We start from the raw sequence: 22,291 nt of genomic DNA, 5'->3' as shown, positions 1-22,291 counted from the left end.
TTGTGTCCTTGCTGTGTAACAAGATAAAAGTATTTTCTTGATTATCTCCTCTCTTAGGAGGATATCAACATTGAATGTATATATAGATGGTTAGACACTGAAAGTGTATAAAATTTGTTATTGTTTTGTATTGAAGTCATTGTAATTCTTTTTGTAGATTGATCTTGAGAAACTGGCCATCACCAAGAGCCTGACCAAGAGGCCTGAAGACTATCCAGATGTGAAGAGTCTCCCTCATGTGCAGGTTGCACTGCGTATGAATGCACATGGAGGCAAATCATTACGTCAAGGAGATACAGTCTCCTATGTCATCTGTGAGGTAAGTGTCTTCATTGTCAGAGATAGTTCAGAAACAGTGAGCTGTGATGAGTAGTTTGGTTTTAGAATAGGGAGATGTGTGGGCTTAATGTTTACTGACACAGGTGTGCAAAAGGTATTTGGCAGAAGGTAAAGATACTTGGGGTTCAGTTAATAAATGAATGGTTGAGTATGCATATGAGTGGGAAACAGCATAAATAAATCCGTTTTGAAGAGCTGTGGTAGGGATGTCCTTTGCCCCTTTGGTTGGCATATAAGTGGGAAATGGCATAAGCAAATCCTTTTTGAAGAGCTGTGGTAGGGATATCCTTTGTCCCTTTGGTTGTTACATACTCATATGAGTGAAGTAAAGGTGTATTATGTAAATGTTAGGTAGAGGGTTAAGCCTTGATTGCTGGTGGTGTAGAGCAAAATTTGAATAGATTACTGTTTGCTGATATATTCATGGATGATTCAGAGGAGACACTGAGTTAGCCAGTTGTGAAATTAATCTGGAGTAGTGTCCATATTGGCAAGTGGTTGCCAGCTAGTATGATATGAGGCCAGTCTGCTGTCTTGAATATTTTAAAGCCCCTTATGATCATTACTGATGCACTTATGTCAGTCCTTCAATATAATTCCTTATATACTTCCTTTTTTAATACATTTTATTAAGAAATTAAATAAAGCAACTACTAGAACCTATAAACATGCATCAGGCTATCATTCTATATATATATATATATATATATATATATATATATATAAATATATATATATATATATATATATATATATATATATATATATATATATATATATATATATATATATATATATATATACTGAGTCTTGTTGCACATTTGGTGTGAAACCTGTATCCCTTAAGCAACTAATGACTCATCTGCCAGACTCTGCAAGTATATAGACTGTTACATATAGAGACTGTATCTTGTAGAAAGGGAAGGAATGTAGTTTTGAAAGGCAAGTTTGATGAAGGAGGTAAATTGTTTTAGGTATTTAGTAGTGCTTTTTGCTGTGGACAGAGAGAGAGAGAGAAAAAAAGAGGTGTTTTCATATATTGAATGATTATGGTGTTTTTCATAAATTTTTCTCCTATAGGATGGCACTGACTTACCTGCAACACAGCGAGCTTATCATGTTGATGAGCTCAAATCACGATCTTCACTTGCTATAGACAAGAAATTTTATTTGGCAAATCAAATTCACCCAGTAGTTTCTCGACTGTGTGATCCAATTGATGGAACTGATGCTGGGAGAATTGCAGATTGTTTAGGTAAGTGGAAGATACATGTTTTGAAATAATTATATTCATTACTAGCAGCACTTTTTAAGGGGATCAAAATCCTAAAATTGCTATTTATCAACTGATTTTCATGAATCTCTGTTATATTATGTATAATAATGAGATGTTACTCGTTAAATATCATGTATATTGTGTTGTAAATAGCTCCATTAACAATGTTTTTGTAATTTTTTGAAAAATGAGAATTTTGATATTTTTTGTTATTTCTGAGGCAAAGTTGATAAAAAAGTTGTAAGAAAACTACTTTCAATTATAAACAATTTGTTGGAAGAGATTTTTAAGGTTTTCTTAAAAAAAAAACGTTAAATTTTTCAAATTTTTGTCCATTCTAGAAAATATTGCTTATTTATAAATAAATATAGTTTGAATATTGAAAATCTGCTTCCAGCAAAAAATAGCAATTTTACCACTTTTATATGGAAAAAATTTCATTATAATTGGTGCAATGGTTAATGAGAAATAAAGAAAAGAAGAAAAAATGAGGAACCAAGATATTTGCAGATAAAGGCTGACAACTATTTTTGCTTTTTCTGCAAAACAACATCCATCATGCTTGTTATGTCATGCATTGACTTCTTGTGGAATAATACATGTTATTCACATGACATTTAGAGTAATTAGCTGGCACCTAATCGCCTTTCCTTTGCAAGCTGTTATACACTCAAAGGTGTGGGTATCAGGAGGCACCACCTGCTTCATTGTTGCCAGGTTTTCCTAATGGCCTCCTGGTTCATAGTCATTGCTGAACTGAAGCTGCTTCTTCACTTTCCTCTTTTTTCTGCCTGCAACTCACTAGGATTCTTTGTCACCTATTTTCATGGACTGGAAGATGTCTGGGTCGGTCCCGAAGAGGCATGTGGAGAAGAGATAATGAACTTCTCTTATTTCTTCTCGGACTGTGGGATGTTATCTTTCAACAAATCAAATGATTTCTTGTGAGATGAAATAGGTGGTGGAATTGAAGCCAATCCTGAGGTAAACATTGAGGCAGAAGTGTAAGGAAGTGATGAAGTTGAGATGATGGTGGTGGTGGTGGTAGCAGTAGTGGTACTCACCAAGCAAGGTGAGTCACGGCGAGGTGAGATAGGGGATGGCAGCAAGCAGTGGGCAGTCAGTTGGGTGCCAGGCACATGAGATGGTGGAGGAGGCAGGCTGACAAAAATTTTTTTCTTCTCCATTGCTTTCTTCAGGTTCTTCAACCTTATCTTGTTGATCCTCAGTATTTTCCTCATAATATTGATGGGGAAAAGATGCAAGTAAAGTAAGATGAGTGAGTGAGATCAGAGGAGAGAGATAATATACATAATTTCCCTCTCTCTGCTCATATTTGCTAGAGCCTGAGGGAGTGTGTGCTATGTATAACCTCAGTATAGTCACCAGATGTCTAGAGATACCAGTGAATATTTCGCCATTTTTCAGTAATAATAAAGGAATTTACAATGCCTTCTTGCAGGATAGTGGAAGAGCGTGATGTAATGGGAGAGGTGAGAAGGGAAAGGGCTGTAACATCTTGATTTTTGCAAATTTTGCAAATAAATTTTGTCATAAGATCAAATGATACACAATGCAATGAAAATCTTTCAGATATTTAAAATTTTTTTATTTATTTATTTTTATTTATTTACTTATTTATTTCATTTATTTATCTTTTATTTATTTATTTATTTATTTATTTATTTATTTATTTATTTATTTTGCCGATGGTCTCCTTAAAAGACTTATTGGTAGCCTTTGCTAGTTCATATGACACATTATGGTATCTTTGAGTGATCCTCACATTCCCTATCCTTTATAATAGTGATGAATAATTTCCTGATGTATTGCAGGTTTAGATAGCTCAGGGTACAAGGTGTCAAAGCAGTGCAACTCAATTGAAGAGGACTTGGTTTCTGCTACACAGATTTCAGATGAAGAATATTTCCATATGTGTGAAAGATTCTCATTTGAGTGCCCCTCTCCATCATGTGACACAGTCATAACAATGGATTCCCCTTTCCGAGGAGTGGTAAGAAATTTACAAACATTTCTTGCATTTTTTGGTACATTTGATTTCCTTACCATATAATTTCTAGTATGATTCTATTTTAGTTCTCTCTCTCTCTCTCTCTCTCTCTCTCTCTCTCTCTCTCTCTCTCTCTCTCTCTCTCTCTCTCTCTCTCTCTCTCTCTCTCTCTCTCTCTCTCTCTCTCTCTCTCTCTCTCTCTCTCTCTCTCTCTCTCTCTCTCTCTCTCTCTCTCTCTCTCTCTCTCTCTCTCTCTCTCTCTCTCTCTCTCTCTCTCTTTTCCTCTCTCTCTCTCTTTTCCTCTCTCTCTCTCTCTCTCTCTCTCTCTCTCTCTCTCTCTCTCTCTCTCTCTCTCTCTCTCTCTCTCTCTCTCTCTCTCTCTCTCTCTCTCTCTCTCTCTCTCTCTCTCTCTCTCTCTCTCTCTCTCTCTCTCTCTCTCTCTCTCTCTCTCTCTCTCTCTCTCTCTTTTCCTCTCTCTCTCTCTCTCTCTCTCTCTCTCTCTCTCTCTCTCTCTCTCTCTCTCTCTCTCTCTCTCTCTCTCTCTCTCTCTCTCTCTCTCTCTCTCTCTCTCTCTCTCTCTCTCTCTCTCTCTCTCTCTCTCTCTCTCTCTCTCTCTCTCTCTCTCTCTCTCTCTCTCTCTCTCTCTCTCTATATATATATATATATATATATATATATATATATATATATATATATATATATATATATATATATATATATATATATATATATACTACTTTCAATGTTAGCGTTGGAGTAAAAAAAAATGTAATAAGAAAAGTAAAATTGACAGGTATTAAGGCTGTTACTGTACCATGTTTTCAAAGGTCAGCCTTAGAATGGTAAATGTGTTTTCAGTTATTGTATAATATGCTGCATTAACTGTACATTACTCATCTAAAACCTTCCTTTCAAACAGGGTTCAAGTTCAAGCCTTGAATTGGCATTACAAAGCTGTCCCAATCCCAAGTGCAGCTTTCCTATACACTCCAACATCACATCCATCCACAACAAGTTGAGATTGGAGATTCGGAAGCACATCCTAAGATATTACAGTGTGAGTGCAGAGTGAAATCATTATTGTAATTGTACACATTGTGAGGGGTCAATGATCTAGAATAGTTTATGGAAGTGAGAGGCAGTGGAAATCAAGCCAGTAAAGTGATAGAATTCATATTGTAAATAATAATTTGGGAATAAGTGACTAGAAAATGCTAAGACTTCTCAATCTTTCTTCATGTTGTGCTGGGAACAAAACACATTGTTCACCCTTTTTTGTCACAGGGTTGGCTTATTTGTGAGGATCCTGGGTGTGAAAACAGGACTCGACGGGTGCCTCTTCAGTTCATAAGAGGGTTCCCAATATGCAACCTTTGTGAAAGAGGAGTCCTTTATAAAGAGGTGAGTAACTTTTTATAGATATCTTTTGTTGCCACACTTGCATAGACTATTGCAAGGTGACATCTGTCTTGTACATTACAGACATTCTGATGCATTGTATAAACCTACTTGTGTCCACTTGTTAAAATTCCTTTGTTGTGTGGGCACTTGTGAGCCCTGTTATGAATGATGGAGAAATCCTCAGCATCCTCCTCCAAGTGGAGCTGGGATGTTGAGCTGTGATGTGAAATGACAGCTGATGTAAAAACTGCTGATTCTGGTATTGGGATTGAGATTTCTTGGCCCACCTAGCCACTGAACATCCTCTGTTGCTTATATAACCGCAACTTACTCTCCTGTACTTGGCTTGCTGGGGTCACATCATCCCTTTATGTTTCCCAGCTCCTCTCTCATGAGATGATCGGCTTCTTTTCTGCAAGGCACTATCATGACAGTCCTCTGTGAGGAATTAGGATTCTGATATAAATACTAGATATAACCTGCTCTCCCCAGGCTTCCTTTATCTGGTTCAGGAACTAAGGAATTTGTAATTATGAAATAATAATTTATATATTCATTTCATACTATTTACATCTCTTTCAGTACACTGATTCCCAGCTCTACAAGCAGCTGTGCTTTTACAGCTATGTATTTGACCTCCAAAAAGCATGTCAAAAGAACAAAGATGGACGTAAGTGTACAGAATTTTTTGTAATGTACGGGGAGGTCCCAATGATACAAGCAGTTAATTTCCATTTGAATTGCTCATATAATGAATTCTTAAATTATGAAACACGTAACTAGTGTCAAAAAATTGGTTAGGGTCAGTGACCCTCATCAAAGGTAAGTTTTCAAGCTAAAATGTGTGATACCAAAGCTGAAATATGCAATACCAAACACAACAAATATGCTATATTACAAAACTGTTGATGAAGCAACTTGAAAGAGAAAACAGCATATGATTTCATATTACAGTAAACCTTGTTATATTGAATCCCGTTATACCGGATTTCCGCATTTAACAGACATGTATGGCTTATGGACCATCCATCGGATTTACCAGTCAGTAAATGAGGTGGAAAATCTGGCCTGTGGCTGGAATATTAACTATTATTATTGATGATTTACTAAATGCTTACAGCACACATTCTGCAGTATTTTACTTTACATCAGGTACATGATTGTCATCATCACAAATATTTTATTACACTGATGTGTTGGCATGTTTGGAGCTCCCTTCTAGTGGAGCTCATTCTGGTAAGAAATCCTGGTAAGCAACTTTGGCAGCAAGAGAGTGAGTGAAGGTGGGTGGGAGGGGGGTGTGGGTGGTGGTGGTGGTGGTGGTGAGCGCACACCGCACCAACGCTGTTTGCCATAATTATGGCATTTCTTTCATAGTTTGGTGTTTGTCTGCCATCTGCCATACATTGTGTACCATACACTATGCCATAACGTATAGAAAAAAAAATGTCTTAATTTTCGTATTGGTGTTTAATAATTTGGGCTGGCTGGCAGCTCAAACACACTGCTTCTGCCTCAGTCTCACACTGGCAGATGTTACTAGAGGTTGTGGTGCTCCTGACCCCATTCACCACCACTTTTATTGGATTTTCACCTTTAATGTCAGTGGCTTCACCCCAGTTAGTCTGGTATAATGAGGGTTTACTGTAATTAAACATCTAAAAACATACATAACACTCACCATTGTGTAGTTAATGGTGGGAGAATGCATGAAAGGTAGGGGACAGAGGAGGGGTGCACTGTTCTCTTCCAGTGTTCACAAACTCATCCATGCACATCTAAATCATTGTACATCACCACGCACCACAGATGTGCTAGTGGGAGGGTTCAGGAAGGCATGCATTTTAAACTTTGTAATTTTATTCACCTTGTAACGAAGTTTATATCATTAGATTTTTACACTTGTATAAAGAAAGTAGTTCCTAATTTACTCATCTTGTATCATCAGTTTCTTGTATATCGGATGCTCGTATACCGGGACCTCCCTGTACATGAATTACAGTATCTAAAAGTGAGATTTCATCATACCAGTTGTTGATTATGGGACTGAATCATTGTCATATAGTGCTAAACTCTTGGATACCTGTCATGGCTGCATGGTCAGATAAGATGGTCCTGCTTGCTAGGATGTGTTTAAAAGAAAATTTTAGGTGAAGAAAAAACAAAAAAAGGATGCTAGCAAAACTGCTCACTAGAGCAAGTTGATCAGATTTTTTAATGTAATTTAAGGTTGCAGATGTATCATACATGGATGGAGGTTTACTCAAATAACTTGCTAAAAAGTGAGTTTTCCAGATGAGCAGATTAATGTACTTCCTATTACTTCTCCACTGTTGATATAATCAAAAGATAATAAAGTTGTGCTAATTTTGAGAGTGGGAATAATGAAATTCTTTTAGCAATTACTTGCATAATACTGACAATTTAATGTGTATTAGGAAGGAGGAAATTTGAATTGAGATTGCTGTCTTTATCTATTCTTAGTATATATAGAGCCTTATTGCTGCCAGCTATGCCTCTCCTCCAGTCTTCAAGAAAATAGATGTGTGCAGCTGTGTTAATTGTGATTGTGAATATGGATGAGTTTATTGCACTCACTTCAGAATTATGTAAGGATAACTATAGGAAAAGTACTAATATTTTTCTTAAAAAAAAATTTTTTTATAGCCTACTAATTCAGCTTTCATTACAGGCATCCGGGATGAGGACGTCCGAAAGGCTTATGGCTCTCTTTACTCAGAGGTGCAAAAGTTCTTAAAACAGAGTGCTTACTCAGAGGTTAATCTTAATAAGCTTTTTTAAAGTTGGCAGTAAAAGTACCACCATGTGCGGTTTAGTGTGAAAAACAGGTACATGTAAATATGATCTTTGAAGGTTTTACATTTCTTTAGAGTTGTAATTAGCTATCATGTAAGAACTATAGTCTGAGAATTTCCATGAAGATGATCAATTATGATGCAGAATTTTATATTTTCTATTAATCATAAAGAATCAGCAGACAGGTATCTTTAAAAAAATAAATAAATAAAAGCTATATGGCATTAATATATTATTTTCAGAAATATATATATATATATTTTTATTTATTATTTTTTTTTGTGTGAAATATATATATATATATATATATATATATATATATATATATATATATATATATATATATATATATATATATATATATATATATACAGGGTGTCTCAAAAAAATGTACTCACTCTTAGAATTATGAGAAAACCTTTATTTATGGACATAGAGTGAAATGAAATAGCATCGAATACATGAGACAAATGTGTTTGAAGAATCATGTTTGCGAATGTTCAAATTGATGACCATTATTGTCCAGATAACGCTGATAACGCGCACCAAGGGATTCGCAAACGTCGCGAAACATGTCATTAGGAATATCACGACATTGTCTTTCAATTTCTAATTTCAATGCATCAATTGTCCTTGGTTTGTTGGCATAAATGTTGTCTAAATGGTGTCCTGCAAATCCTCACGTAACAATTGAATGCCATGTAAACTTACCAGGAGTAACAGTGTAGTGTGGAATATCCGCATTGGGCATCATAGGACCTTTCTTTTTCAACGAAACTGTCAATGGTGAGAGCTACCTCAACTTGCTTCAGGAATTTGTTGGTCCACAAATTACAGAGATGTTTGGTGAAGACAGCGATATTTACTTTCAGCAAGATGGAGCACCTCCCCACTACCATCGCGATGTACGAGCTTACCTTGATGCAGTGTTTCCTGACACATGGATTGGACGAAGGGGCCCCATTGAATACCCTGCGCGTTCCCCAGACCTAACACCCATGGACTTTTTTTTATGGGGATACTTAAAAGACAACATTTATGCCAACAAACCAAGGACAATTGATGCATTGAAATTAGAAATTGAAAGACAATGTCGTGATATTCCTAATGACATGTTTCGCGACGTTTGCGAATCCCTTGGTGCGCGTTATCAGCGTTGTCTGGACAATAATGGTCATCAATTTGAACATTCGCAAACATGATTCTTCAAACACATTTGTCTCATGTATTCGATGCTATTTCATTTCACTCTATGTCCATAAATAAAGGTTTTCTCATAATTCTAAGAGTGAGTACATTTTTTTGAGACACCCTGTATATATATATATATATATATATATATATATATATATATATATATATATATATATATATATATATATATATATATATATATATATACACACACACATACATACATACATACAGTGGAACCACAAATCTAGAAGTTAATTCATTCCTGAATGCTGTTTGAAATATGAAATGTTCAAAAACCGAAACTATTTTCCCCGTAGGAATCAATGTAAATTGGATTAATCCGTTCCCAGACATCAGTCTACCCTGTCTTAGTGGCTTATGACAGACGCTTCCACAGCCAAGATGGCTGCTTCACAACATCTTCAGCTCACAAATTATTTATCTAGAAAGGATGTACTGAATGAATTTAGTGGCACAGAATTCTTCAGAAGATACTGTTTAGATTGTGCAGGCATTCTCTTTGTCACCGATCTATTGAGGGAAGCTTTACATAAAGAAGCAATTCACCGCCAAAATTAAAGTGATCATAACAGTTAGATATCTTGCTGCTGGGAAGAGCTATTGGAAAAATGCACTTGCGCAGCAGTTATGGCATTGGGGTCATTGAGAGAGCCACAGGGGGCTCTAGATAATTCCTGAGGGCCAAAAACTGTTTGTTTACATCAAGGCTTTTCAGCGGGATCACATTTACCTTATTTCAAAGATTGAATTACTGTCTTACACTCTGTGTCTTTTCTCCAGATATATAAAAAATGAAGTAAATATTTATAGAAATCATAAATTAGTAATAAACAGCAGCTTTTGCTATGTCTTTTAATATTTGAAATCAAGTAACTTTGTTCTAGAAGTGAGTTATGGTACTGCAATCAAAGCAATAAGTTCAAAATTTTGTTAAAAACCGATTTGTTTGAAAAGGGAGGCATTTGGTAACTGAGGTTCCCTTCTGTGTGTGTGTGTGTGTGCACATATATATATATATATATATATATATATATATATATATATATATATATATATATATATATATATATATATATATCATTGGAATCTTGGTTTTCAAACTTAATTCATTCCTGAATGCTGTTAAAAAACCGAAACAATTTTCCTCATAGGAATTAATGTAAAATAGATTAATCTGTTCTCAGACACCTGTCCACCATGTCTTAATGGGTGATGACTTACTCCACAACATCTCCAGCTTAGAATTTTTTTTTTCCAGAAACGATGTATTGAAGGAACTTAGTGACACAGAATTGATCAAAAGATAGTGTTTAGACCATGCAGGCATTCTTTTTGTCACTGATCAAGTGAGGGAAGCCTTACAGGGTTTCACAGAGAGGAGCAATCCACTCACTGCTAAAATGACATCTTAATGCTGGGAAAAGCTACTGGAAAAATGCAGTTGTGCAGTAGTGATAGTGTTGTGGGTCATAGAGAGAGCCAAAGGAGGCTTGGGATTACTCCTGAGTGCTGAACCTTGTTTGTTTACATTAAGGTTCTTCAACCAGATCACATTTAACTTATTTCAAAGATTGAATTACTGTTTTACTGATCAGCTGCTTAAGTGTAAGCACAACACGCTTCCTCTTTTTTACAACTTTAGGCATGATGAAGGCGTCAGGCGATAAACAGTGCACACGCGGGACTGAGTCACTGAGTAAACACAGTGCAGTGGGCCGCGGGTGGCGCGAAGCAGTGCGCTCTGGTGGCGAGGGGACAAAGTATGCCTCGCGCGGGAATTTTAATTGATTTTATGAGTACACATTGATTTTTTATTGATTTTAAGACTCGGGGAAAAATGTGCTGGATACTTGAATGCCGGATGAGAGGGATTTTACAGTAAATGGCAGTTTTGGCTACGTCTTGTAGTATTTGAAATCAAGTAACTTCGTTCAAAAACTGAATTATGGTATGGCAACCGAAGCAGTCACGAGTTAAAATTTTTTGTTCGAAAACCGAGTTGTTGGAAAAGGGAGGTGTTCAATAACCGAGGTTCCACTATGTGTGTGTGTGTGTGTGTGTGTGTGTGTGTGTGTGTGTGTGTATATATATATATATATATATATATATATATATATATATATATATATATATATATATATATATATATATATATATATATATATATATATATAATTCTCTCTCTCTCTCTCTCTCTCTCTCTCTCTCTCTCTCTCTCTCTCTCTCTCTCTCTCTCTCTCTCTCTCTCTCTCTCTCTCTCTCTCTCTCTCTCTCTCTCTCTCTCTCTCTCTCTCTCAAATTAGGGTGCTCTAAATGTTTTAGAATTTTGTTTGAAAAGCCCTGTTTATATGCCAAGCTGACATTGCCATTTAGTGGGATTGCAGAGCAATCTCAAGCACCCCACACCCCTGTGCTCACACACCCACATTCCCTTACATCACAAAATATGCACACATGGTACATTGTGGCCCTTGGACCTGTGCAAAATGGAGAGGACATTATCCTTACTGACCATCCTTGTACATAGATGCAGGAGCATGAAGCCTCTTCAATCTAACATTTCCTTCACATTGTTCATGCATCCCATTCAAAGTCTTTTAGCTCTACTCTTCTCAGCCTATCATGCTACCTGTTTAACCAGTCTCTCTCTCTCTCTCTCTCTCTCTCTCTCTCTCTCTCTCTCTCTCTCTCTCTCTCTCTCTCTCTCTCTCTCTCTCTCTCTCTCTCTCTCTCTCTCTCTCTCTCTCTCTCTCTCTCTCTCTCTCTCTCTCATGATCATGATCATGATCAATAAATCTGACAGGAAAAATTAAATGCAATATTTTGATTAATATGAGTTTACTACTGAAGGCATGCACAGTACTTTTGGGAGATGTCTATGCTAATTAATTAAAGTTATACTAAATCCTAAGACCATAAGATCTACTTATACTATGTATACAGAAGGACCATTTATATATGAGGCACCGAGAGCCAGAGTGACGTAAGCGACCTTGTGGCTGAATTTATTATTTTATTGCATTGTCTTCCCCGACCTTTCCAACGTGACGGAAGAGAGCACAGACATCAGAATGGACCCCGCAACAGGGTCAAAAATCCATCCAAGTGAAATTATCCATGGAACCTTGTCGCGCTTGAGTGATGCTATCAGTTGCTGGGACCAGAGAGGAGTAACTCCCTCGCCACAGCAGCGCAGGAAGCCAGGCAATAACGGCTCAGGAAGCCAACGTGGATTTTGGAAGTATTGGATGATTTTATTATTTCTTTATATTATCCTCTTATCCTTTATAACGGTTTATTTTCATAACGTTTATTAGTTCTTTTGTTTTAGTTCCTTTCAGTTTTTTTTTTTTTACGCTTGTATCATTATCGTTCGTGTTCATCTTAGGAATTACTTGTATGTCATTTACTTTTTTGCTTTATAATTGATAAGTTCACAAAAAAAAAAAAAAACTGGTTGTGATTCCCCTATTAATACACAGAAAATAAAACAACTAGATAGAATAAAGGGAATAAACAATGCGTGGGTGTTTGATACAATTTTAATGTAGCTGTGTGATATCCTAAACAAAATCGTATAAAAGGAAAAACGCAGTCACCTATTTATTTTTAATAATATAATTTAATTGTAAACTTCATAATGGAATTCAACTTAAATAGTGCAAAGGGCACAAATTACTATATTTTTATAGCAATCATTACTTTCTATCAATTTATTGAAGAGATCGCAATTTGAAACTTGCAAAACTTTGACAGCGTTTTCTCCATTTTCAATTTTGGGCACTTGCGTCACTCTGGCTCGAGGTGCCTCATATAAAAAAATAAATAAAGAACCATGATTGGTATATACTTCATGATTTTATAATACGTATTGTATACCAGACTAAGTTCACTGTTGATCATTGATGTTCATATCGTGATGACATACATTATGAATGCTAGAAACCAAGATTATTTAAAAATTAATGGATTTGTTATACATACGTTTAGAGTTTTATGAATTAAGTGACTCCAGCTCTTGGAAATTAATTATTGCTGTGTGCAGACTACTTCAAGGTGATGCCAAAGTTGAAACTTTTCTTGATCCAGGCATCCATCTCAGCAGTGACGTCCTCGGGAAGGTTTTTCTTCCAGCCACCACTTTGTCCTGTAGGATGAGGACTTGTATTTTCTTATTAACAACAATAACCTTGTTATTGTGACATCTTGTCAATATTACTAATGACCTTTGGAATTTTTAGCTAGAGACTCAGTGACAAAGATTAAGGATCACACACACACACACACTCTAGCTAATTAATTTTGGCTGAAACCAACAAGCTCCATTCTACCAAACTGAGTCTCGCCGCGACAGCGCAGCTGCAGACATGGGGTGGTAAAGGAGCTGCTGATAGCAGCTCGCCGCGCCGCCTCTGTCTTTGGCGTTTTTCCCTCAATCCTTTTATGTCATGAAACTTTCGATTCTCAGATTTCGTAAGATTGTCAGTGGGTCAAAGAACTTTACATAGAAGGAGAACACTAAACAGTAAAAATGAGCACCAGCTTGTCGCGCCAAAACATTACCACGTGTAGCAGATGGGTGTTCATCTCAATATAGTGTAGGTAGTTCGCCGAGTGCTTAAAATGCCTACAGTTCAACGCCATTCAGTTTTACTACTAGTAATCTGAAAATCATAAATGTTTATGACATGAAAATACTGCACATCCTGCCTTGAATATAATGTTGCTGCAGTTTACAGCTTCACGGTATCTGCCAAGATTCCCATAACAAGTGTCACCAGTTTTTTTTATTTTATTTTTTATTTATTTATTTATTTATTTTTTTTGTTTTTTTTTTATCTCGAGAAAACATTATAAAACCATATACGGAAAGAAACAACAACAAAAAAAAAGAAATAAAATAGGTGAAAACATTAGTACATATAAAAAAGAATCCACAATTTGGACTCTGCCGTGCCGGCCATGGAGATACTTTCATGTTCTTCCGCCCACTATTACAAGGCTCACGAAGATTTCATAGAACGTTTACCACTACGCATCCTTTAATTTGAATCCTTCCTACTTTTAACTCTTATTATTTTGCTTGTATTGCGTATTAGACTATTAATGCGCTTGACGCTGTTGTTGTTATTGTTGTTGTTGTTGTGTCAGGAAAAGGAAGGCCGCTCACTGCTTGGCTCCCTTGGTATAGCTCATTATTTATAGGTTTATATCAGGATGCAGCCTCACTGTTCCATCATTGTCGTCATAATTTGCGATCCCAGTGTTTATGTGATTTATAGTGTGTCAAATTATGTAGGGAGATGTTTCAGGTCAACCACGGATGCAACACGATGAATAATTTTTGTGGTTCACGTTACCTCCATATTAGATGGCAAAATTATTTTACACTACATGAAAATTCTCTCTCTCTCTCTCTCTCTCTCTCTCTCTCTCTCTCTCTCTCTCTCTCTCTCTCTCTCTCTCTCTCTCTCTCTCTCTCTCTCTCTCTCTCTCTCTCTCTCTCTCTCTCTCTCTCTCTCTCACCTTTCCTGAAGAATCCACCGTCTTTTTTCCATATGTCGTGGTTGTAGAAGTCCTTCAATTTATCGTTATCCCGGGCCTTCATTTGGTCAAATGAGGTGTACTCAGCGATCTGCCGGATACACGGTCAGTCATCTACCAACATACACACATACATACACACTAAAGGCTGTCTTGTCTTTATTCTATTTATTATTTTATTTATTTATTTATTTTATTTTATTTTTTGTTCCTTGTTCCGTATCCCTAAATGTTGTGACCAAGTTACACACACACATTATATATATATATATATATATATATATATATATATATATATATATATATATATATATATATATATATATATATATATATATATATATATATATATATACATATATATATATATATATATATATATATATATATATATATATATATATATATATATATATATATATATATATATATATATATATATATATATATATATATATATATATTCAGTGAATAAATACAGCAAATAAAATAAGTGATGTAATTACAAGAACAGTTCATATTCTTAAACGCATTGCTTTCTCATTAAAAATTATTTTCAAGGGTCACAAAAATATAATTAGTTGGGTTCTTACTAGCGTTTTTTCCCCTTTAATGGTACGTACTACGTGTTCCTTGTTCAACTATTTATTGTTGACTTTATTTATTTGACTGATAGCCGGAATGTGAGGATGATTTCTAGACTGTAGGAACTTTGTTAAAATTGGCCGCGTGTTTCAAGAGTTAGCTAGACCCATAAGGATCTTTCCACACCACCTACCTCACACCAGGCATTACCTTTTTGAGTTCGTCGTCTGTCAGCTCGGTGCCTATGAAGTCACTGAGTTTGCGTAATTCCTTCAAAGTATTCGCCTTGAGGTCTTCATAGAACAACAAGTGCAGGTTGGGATGGTCGCGGCGCTCCCACGCCTCCTTCACGTGCTCGTCATAAGCGCCGTACACCACTGTCATTGGGGATGAGGCGGTGCACCAGATTAACAATTCAACAAAAGATTCGATACTAAATGTGATCATGTTTTGAAATATTTGAAGGGCAGAACAAAACTGATGGATATTTATTTTTTTTAGTAATAAAGTAGTATAATAATAAACCTATGTAAATACATGTGCAGAAACGTCATTTACTAGATGAATACCTTAATTTAATGAAAAGAGCACGCAAGTGCTCCTGGTCCGGTAAAACCTCCCTATTCGTAAACCAAGAATAAAGTAAATGGAGATTAAAACAGAGACAAGGTGGTGGTGATCGGTGCGCAAGTGTTGTTACCAACTACATTCTCAATGCTTTAATTCTTATATGTGTGGTTAAGACAAAATCGAAGAATAAGTGACAACTCACAGTCTCCATTGATAAAGTATTTCATGAAGTCTTTCATGCTACCCACAAATCCATGGTCGACCAAGAGGCGTGAGTGGTGCAGATAGGAGAAGAACACGTCCTTGGGATTCCTCACGACGTAAACCACCTGTGGGAAGTCGGAAGAATACACGGCGCCTTAACACCGAAGACCGACTACTCCAGCGTAAAAAAATATTGCGTTAAAGTTTCATTAACATGTTCACTTGATCTCAATTCAGGCACGAACCATTAATATGTCAGCCTTGAGCTGTAAGTTTAAATGAATAAGCTTATATGATATCTATAATACACGTGTAATGCAAACATCTGAGTGTTACAATGAGCAATCTTAAGACCAACACAGGCGATGAGTTGAATTCCATATTACCATGCGGGAGAACACGGACAGGTTTACAATTCAGAGTTCATTTGTGAGGCTGCAAAATCTTATAGAATTAGAATAATGAAATGATTAGACAAATTCGTTGTGGTATGGATTACCTTGGCCGTGTCGAGCAGCGAGGGGTGAAACAGAGAGAAGGGCAGGTGGGTCTTAATGGTTCGAGGTTCAGGTATGGCTGCCGCTATTTGTAAGTATACACCGTCTTTGGGATCAGCGCCGCGACACAAGCGTTGAAACGATGGGCACTCTGCCATGAATGGGCTGTCGGGAGCGATTTCTTCCGGAAGGAACATGTCACAACTGTTGACATAGTTCATAGTTCATAGTTTTATTGACCACAACATCTTGCACTTACAGTAATAATTACATAACAATATTAATTTATGAGTCCAACATAACTCAGTACTATAATAAATCTTGTTCATTACAGAAAAGAAAACAGGTCACCAATATGACAACTAATGTTACATAACCCTAATACCTAAATATGTCACAAATTGTGGGAATATAAGTTCAAGATTGAGCTTATAATAATGCATAGTCTTGTATTATCAAAGGAGCCACTGAATAGTTCCTGTAGTGTAGAATATGTATATGTGTCACGGATGTGTTGTGAGAGGGGACATTGCTCGATGACATGAACTTCTGTCTGTACTTGTCCGCAGGGACACAACCGCTCCTCTAGAGGTAGGCGGCCACGCCCCCGTCTTTTCCACCTGCCCACCTCAACTGCTAACCAGTGTGCCGACAGACGAAATCTTGTGAAATTAATTCTTAGGTCTTCTCTGATTCCCTTTTTGCGGGTGTAGATATCATGAACCGATAGACTGGGATTTATTGCTTTGTATGTTACTCTCCTGGAGGAATCTGAGGCAGATATGTCACACTTTAATTTTTCCATGGCAATATGTATATCATTTCTGTCGTCGTTAATTAACTGAGAAATAAAAGATCTTGTATTAAGTCTATTATTAAGAGTGGTTTTAATAGCAAAGATCAAGGGGTCATCATTCATATGCACTCTTTCTTGCCACATCTTTTTAAAAAACTTTCTTTGTCTGCTCAGTACAAGGTCTTTCAGTGGAGGGTAACCCAATTCCACATAACACATGTCATTACAGGTTGTTGTTCTAACAGATAATGTAGTATTTGAAAGTTAGATGAAGTGGATGTCGTAACCTGGCATGCAATAAGTGGCTTGCAGAATCTGTGCTCACTTGTGTGGCTTTACGTTGTATCTTGCATTTCTACGAATATATGAGAAACATTGGTGAAATAAATATAGAATAGTTTTCGTTACATATGATTCGTTTAGTTTTAGAGAGGTGGAGAGGGGGATGAAAGAGGAAGGAATACTATTAGATATATACATAATGATGTAATATTGTTGGTGCACTCACTCAAGGAAAGGAGCTCGGTCCATTGCGGGTTCCATAGCTAAGGGATGGTCAAAGTTGACGTTGTTCCTCATGGTCCAAATGATTTCTTGTGTCCAGGTGGTGCCGCATTTCGGGAAGGTCATCACCACTACGTCACCGGTCTTCCACTGGTACCGTGACAAAGGTTAGTCTTTCTTACATTAACCCACCAACTCCCAGCTTGTGCACCACTGCATTACGCTTATGTTGGAGCAGCTTACCTTAAAGTTATATATCTTGTTTGCGAATTTGGTGAACCTCGCGGTGTAGAGCCACCTGCCGGGGTTGAGTCGCAGTAGGCCTTCTTTGTAGCCATGGAAGTCTTTCTGCTGCTGTGCCAACTCCTCCCCTTCCAAGAGCGTGGCCTTGTGGCCGCTGTCCAGCAACATCTACCGAATTCATCAAAGACTGAGGTGAGATAATATGCCATAACTAAAGCGGAATGTAAGAGATGAAAAAAATAAAATAAATAAATAAGGTTAATGTCTACTATACTATATGTATGTATACTATACGTATGTACGTATAATATTTCTTTAAGACAGTTATTCAAGTTTTCCTCAGAAAGCGACGCGTTCCTTGCTTGCAATCTAGATACGTAAATATCTCTAGGTACGAACATGTCTCCGTGGATACGAGTATCTTGTCCTAGACTCAAGAACTGAACCCGAAGTGTTTACGATACAAAGATAGCAACTTATCTGACTTGTTCTGCTCCATACTCTTCATAACTATTTATATCCCAAGTAAATATTTCAGATACTTTGTCTTCCCGTCGTGTTTTGAGCTATTTGTTAATACATTGTATCTACACCATGGTGTGAAAATCAGACAGCTGCTCCACTTACTGTGGCACAAACGCAGTCTCAACACAGGCTATGATACAGTGACAGACAGTGACTAACACTGACAGTAAGTAGTGTAAGTACTATATTTTATGAGTGAAGTGGGGTCAGGATGCCAGTCTCGGCATATGGGATAACTCCCATGCCTTTCTGCGTTCTCTGAGTTGCATGCCTCACGGCGCACACACTCACAGACCTTTCCTTTAAAGGCTTAACTGGTGTGCACAGTCAACAGCTACGTCGTAGTTCTGCTGCAAGCCACAACCACACACAAAATGTAATTATGTATAAGTTAAACATTTGGCAACGAGTGAGTGACCTTGGGTGCTCACGGCCTCATCGGTATTATCACCATGACGTGGCAGAGGCTCCCAGACGAAGTTTGTTCATTCATCCACCATCCGTACATCAAAGCATCCATACACATCTTCCTCTTAAGACTCACCTTCTCAAGATAATATAATTACTCTCATTCCTATGTTGTCCTCCGTTTGTTAATGTATGAGTTAAAATTCAACCATCATCTTCACTCCTACATCCTTTTCGTTGTGAAAGTCGGGAACTCCTCGCCTTATTCACATTTTCTGTCTTTCTAGGATTTGAATTCATCCAGGAGAGGAGTATCAAGGCAATCAATCTGCTTACTAAAATTGGTCTTAATCTTCCGATATTCTTATGTATATCTTTTAGGTAACAGCAATAGGTATACATATTTTGTGGCAATGCTCAAAACATACAATATTGATTTTGGTGGAATGGTGGTTACCCGCCTGACCCTTCCGCTGCTCCATGCACTGCCACAAGACATGAAGTACTCTAGCGGAGCGGTGCCGCGCCACCATGCTTAAGGTGCAGTCATTACTGAGCCGCTAGGAACTCACTGTTACGGCTTGCTAGCGGTACTGTGCTCCCGTTCTCACGTGCGCGTAACTATTCTAACCTCCCACTTCACACACACACACACACACACACACACACACACACACACAAAACGGTGAGCAAGACATGGGAGCTTGCATACAGGCGGGAGCTGTGGTCGAGACAGCAGTGGATGCTCTACGTCTCTGACATGATCACGAGCCAAGTGTCGGGACGAACCGCCAAGTGTCGCGTCAGGTAATCACACCACATATCACTGTGCAGCCGCAGTGATCCTGAGACCACCAGCTTCTTCCAAGGTCACACTGGACCTGCCACTTACAGGCCCTGCTCAGGATGTCAGACTGGAGCGCTGACTGGATGGAGTCAAGGGGTGTTGAAGGAAGGGATGGCAGCCTCAAAAGCTCTGTGGGGCTTGAAGCTCTTGCTATCTTCGGACTCGTGAGCTTCCTCGTCAGGATCGCGGTGGACGTGGCTCAGCGAGTACGCAACGGTAGATCCTTCACTCGAGAGCAGCCTTTCCCTTCGGGCTGGGGCAGTTTGGTGGTGTCCATGATCGCCGCCGCGGCGCGCCACTACGACCAACACAACAGTCTCTCGCCGTGACAACATTTGTATAAAAAAAAAAAAAAAAAAAAAAAAAAAAAAAAAAAAAAAAAAAAAGTAAAAATTGAATGTAAGAACATATTTTATTTGCCTTGATTATAGTACGTGACCTATTTGACATGATTAGCATTATATGTATATATATATATATATATATATATATATATATATATATATATATATATATATATATATATATATATATATATATATATATATATATATATATATATATATATATATATATATATATATATATATATATATATATATATATATATATATATATATATATATTGGTTTACTACTTTAGTAATAGTAGTAGTACTACTACTACTACTACTACCAGAGAATATCGCCTGAAAGTAATAACCGTGTGTCTGTCTGTATATACATAACAAGCAAGAAAGACTAAGCTGAGAAACGGCTATAGACAAACATTGGAAGATATTTAGTTAAATAGTTGTAGATTTCAACCAGGTAGGAAATGATGTCTATGTTAGTGATACAAAATGTGTCGCAGAAGAAAAGTATTTAAAATATTGGGAGAGTCTTCATGGAGGCAGTGAAGGATGATGATAATGAGTTACTGCTATTATTCTAATCTACCACAATTTTGATGCTACTGTTACTATTACTATACCACAATTTCGTTACTACTGTTACTATCACTATACTCTACTCCAACTTTGTTACTATTATTATACTCTATCACAGTTTTGTTATCACTATTACTATTATTTTACTCTATCACAATTTTGTTAATACTGTCATTGCCACTTTCTTGGAACGATCAGTGCAGGACAGTGAGATCCGTTTCACGCTGACTCGATATATTGATTAAATCGGCCAAAACCTGGGAACATGAACAAGTTGTCATAAAGACAAATATATATTGGTAACTGAACAGTCTCAGTCTTACAGAATAAGATTATATAGATTTACGTTACTACACAGAATTATTCATGTAAAGACAGAAGGTACATTGGTACGTCCAGTCTCCCTTACAAAGAAACATTACAAAATTATGCTACTGCACATTCTTACATAAAACAGGACATATGTTATACTGAGTATGTTGTAGTTAAAACACTCACTTGTTGGCGGGTCATTTAACTCCTGTAGACTGGAAATCGCTCTCAACGCGAGACGCTCGTTCGCGACGTCTGCTCACCAATACAGTATACCTGCTTCTGGCCTAGGGCAGGGCAGAGTTGGGTGTCGCCTACACATGTTTCTTGTGTGGAGTCTTTGAAGTCCCTATCTGACCTCCATTAACCCGGCCGAGGCTAACTTTATCAGGTCAGCAAAATATCTTCTCCCCATCCCATCCACTACCATCCAGTCTCAGTGCTCTCTCTCTCTCTCTCTCTCTCTCTCTCTCTCTCTCTCTCTGGCAGTAACAATTACTATTGCTATTATTCTACTCTACCACAATTTTGTCGTTACTATTTTCATACTTTACCACAATGATTTTAATTGCTTTTAATATTGTGTAGCGGCGCCATATGACAGTGATGTTGCTGCGCCTTACACCAATGTACGTAGTTTGTATAGGGACACTGGAAATGTTGTGTATCCCCCATGATGTTGCCCTTCTTATGTACCCCTTGAAATCTTTCTGTATTGGTCACGTACCCTTTAACCATAATGCAGCAGAATGCAGTGAGAAAATAAGATTTGCGTCAAGGAATTTGTCAGTAAAAAAATAACAAATGCGTCCACGAGTCTATCGGTGTGTGATGACAAAAAAAAAAAAAAAAGTTCATAAATTTATCTGTTTAAAATCTATTATTAAACGAACCCATTAATTCATCAATACCGTACGTAATGACAACAATTGCCTGTGAATTCATGAGTCAGTCCACGTCTTATAATAGACTTGTCACGTATCAACAAAATTTCTCTCGCGTACCCCCAGATGGTAAATTGCGCGTAGCCAAGCCTGAGAACCCCTGGTACAGAGGTTATTGAAGGTGAGATGACACGGATGCTGCCAATTAGATCCCGCTCAAAAAGGAAGCAGGTGGGACTTCTGGCGGCACGATCTGTGAAAACTACTGCCAAATGTGTTTTATCTTGCCTAGGGTGCAGTGGAATGAGGCTGACAGGACGTGAGGTGTGAAGATGAAGATATGTTTTGCTTTGCTCAGGGAAGAGTGGAATGAGGGTGGCAG

At 37.3% G+C, this 22,291-nt stretch overlaps 2 protein-coding genes across 4 annotated transcripts in view; one reads left to right on the top strand and one right to left on the bottom strand.

Annotated features, from left to right (window-relative positions):
- The window catches only part of LOC135099818 (DNA polymerase alpha catalytic subunit-like), a 29,545-nt gene extending 21,477 nt beyond the window's left edge, over positions 1–8,068 (top strand). The window contains exons 23-29 of the mRNA XM_064002379.1: positions 158–319; positions 1,420–1,594; positions 3,451–3,629; positions 4,546–4,683; positions 4,911–5,027; positions 5,610–5,697; positions 7,720–8,068. Coding sequence (XP_063858449.1) covers positions 158–319; positions 1,420–1,594; positions 3,451–3,629; positions 4,546–4,683; positions 4,911–5,027; positions 5,610–5,697; positions 7,720–7,829 — 969 coding nt within the window. The 3' untranslated portion in view covers positions 7,830–8,068. The remainder of the gene's footprint in view (positions 1–157; positions 320–1,419; positions 1,595–3,450; positions 3,630–4,545; positions 4,684–4,910; positions 5,028–5,609; positions 5,698–7,719) is intronic.
- A 3,815-nt stretch (positions 8,069–11,883) lies between these two features.
- LOC135099817 (sulfotransferase 1C4-like) lies at positions 11,884–21,241 on the bottom strand. 3 transcript variants are annotated; one of them, XM_064002376.1, is made up of 8 exons: positions 21,212–21,241; positions 18,006–18,173; positions 17,767–17,912; positions 16,465–16,666; positions 15,964–16,090; positions 15,402–15,568; positions 14,589–14,697; positions 11,884–13,209 (listed from the first exon to the last, which is right to left on the bottom strand). In XM_064002376.1, the coding sequence occupies exons 1-8, from the start codon at positions 21,224–21,226 to the stop codon at positions 13,109–13,111; spliced, it is 1,035 nt and encodes a 344-aa protein (XP_063858446.1). In that variant the 5' UTR covers positions 21,227–21,241; the 3' UTR covers positions 11,884–13,108. The 3 variants fall into 3 exon arrangements, with proteins under 3 accessions (XP_063858446.1, XP_063858447.1, XP_063858448.1); XM_064002377.1 differs by lacking the exon at positions 21,212–21,241 and adding an exon at positions 18,633–18,760; XM_064002378.1 differs by lacking the exon at positions 21,212–21,241 and adding an exon at positions 18,405–18,509.
- Between the last annotated feature and the right edge of the window lie 1,050 nt (positions 21,242–22,291).

Source organism: Scylla paramamosain, chromosome 4 (assembly GCF_035594125.1).
Source record: "Scylla paramamosain isolate STU-SP2022 chromosome 4, ASM3559412v1, whole genome shotgun sequence".
In the NCBI taxonomy this organism is placed as follows: Eukaryota; Metazoa; Arthropoda; class Malacostraca; order Decapoda; family Portunidae; genus Scylla; species Scylla paramamosain.
Note: the sequence above shows the minus strand (reverse complement) of the source record. Positions and strands in the feature narration are given on the sequence as shown.

Excerpts from the sequence above, each read along its gene's own strand:
- LOC135099817 (XM_064002376.1), bottom strand. Across the intron at positions 16,667-17,766 it reads GACCGAGCTCCTTTCCTTGA|TTGTGACATGTTCCTTCCGG; the intron begins GTGAGTGCACCA and ends CTATGTCAACAG. Across the intron at positions 16,091-16,464 it reads CGCTGCTCGACACGGCCAAG|GTGGTTTACGTCGTGAGGAA; the intron begins GTAATCCATACC and ends GACTTCCCACAG.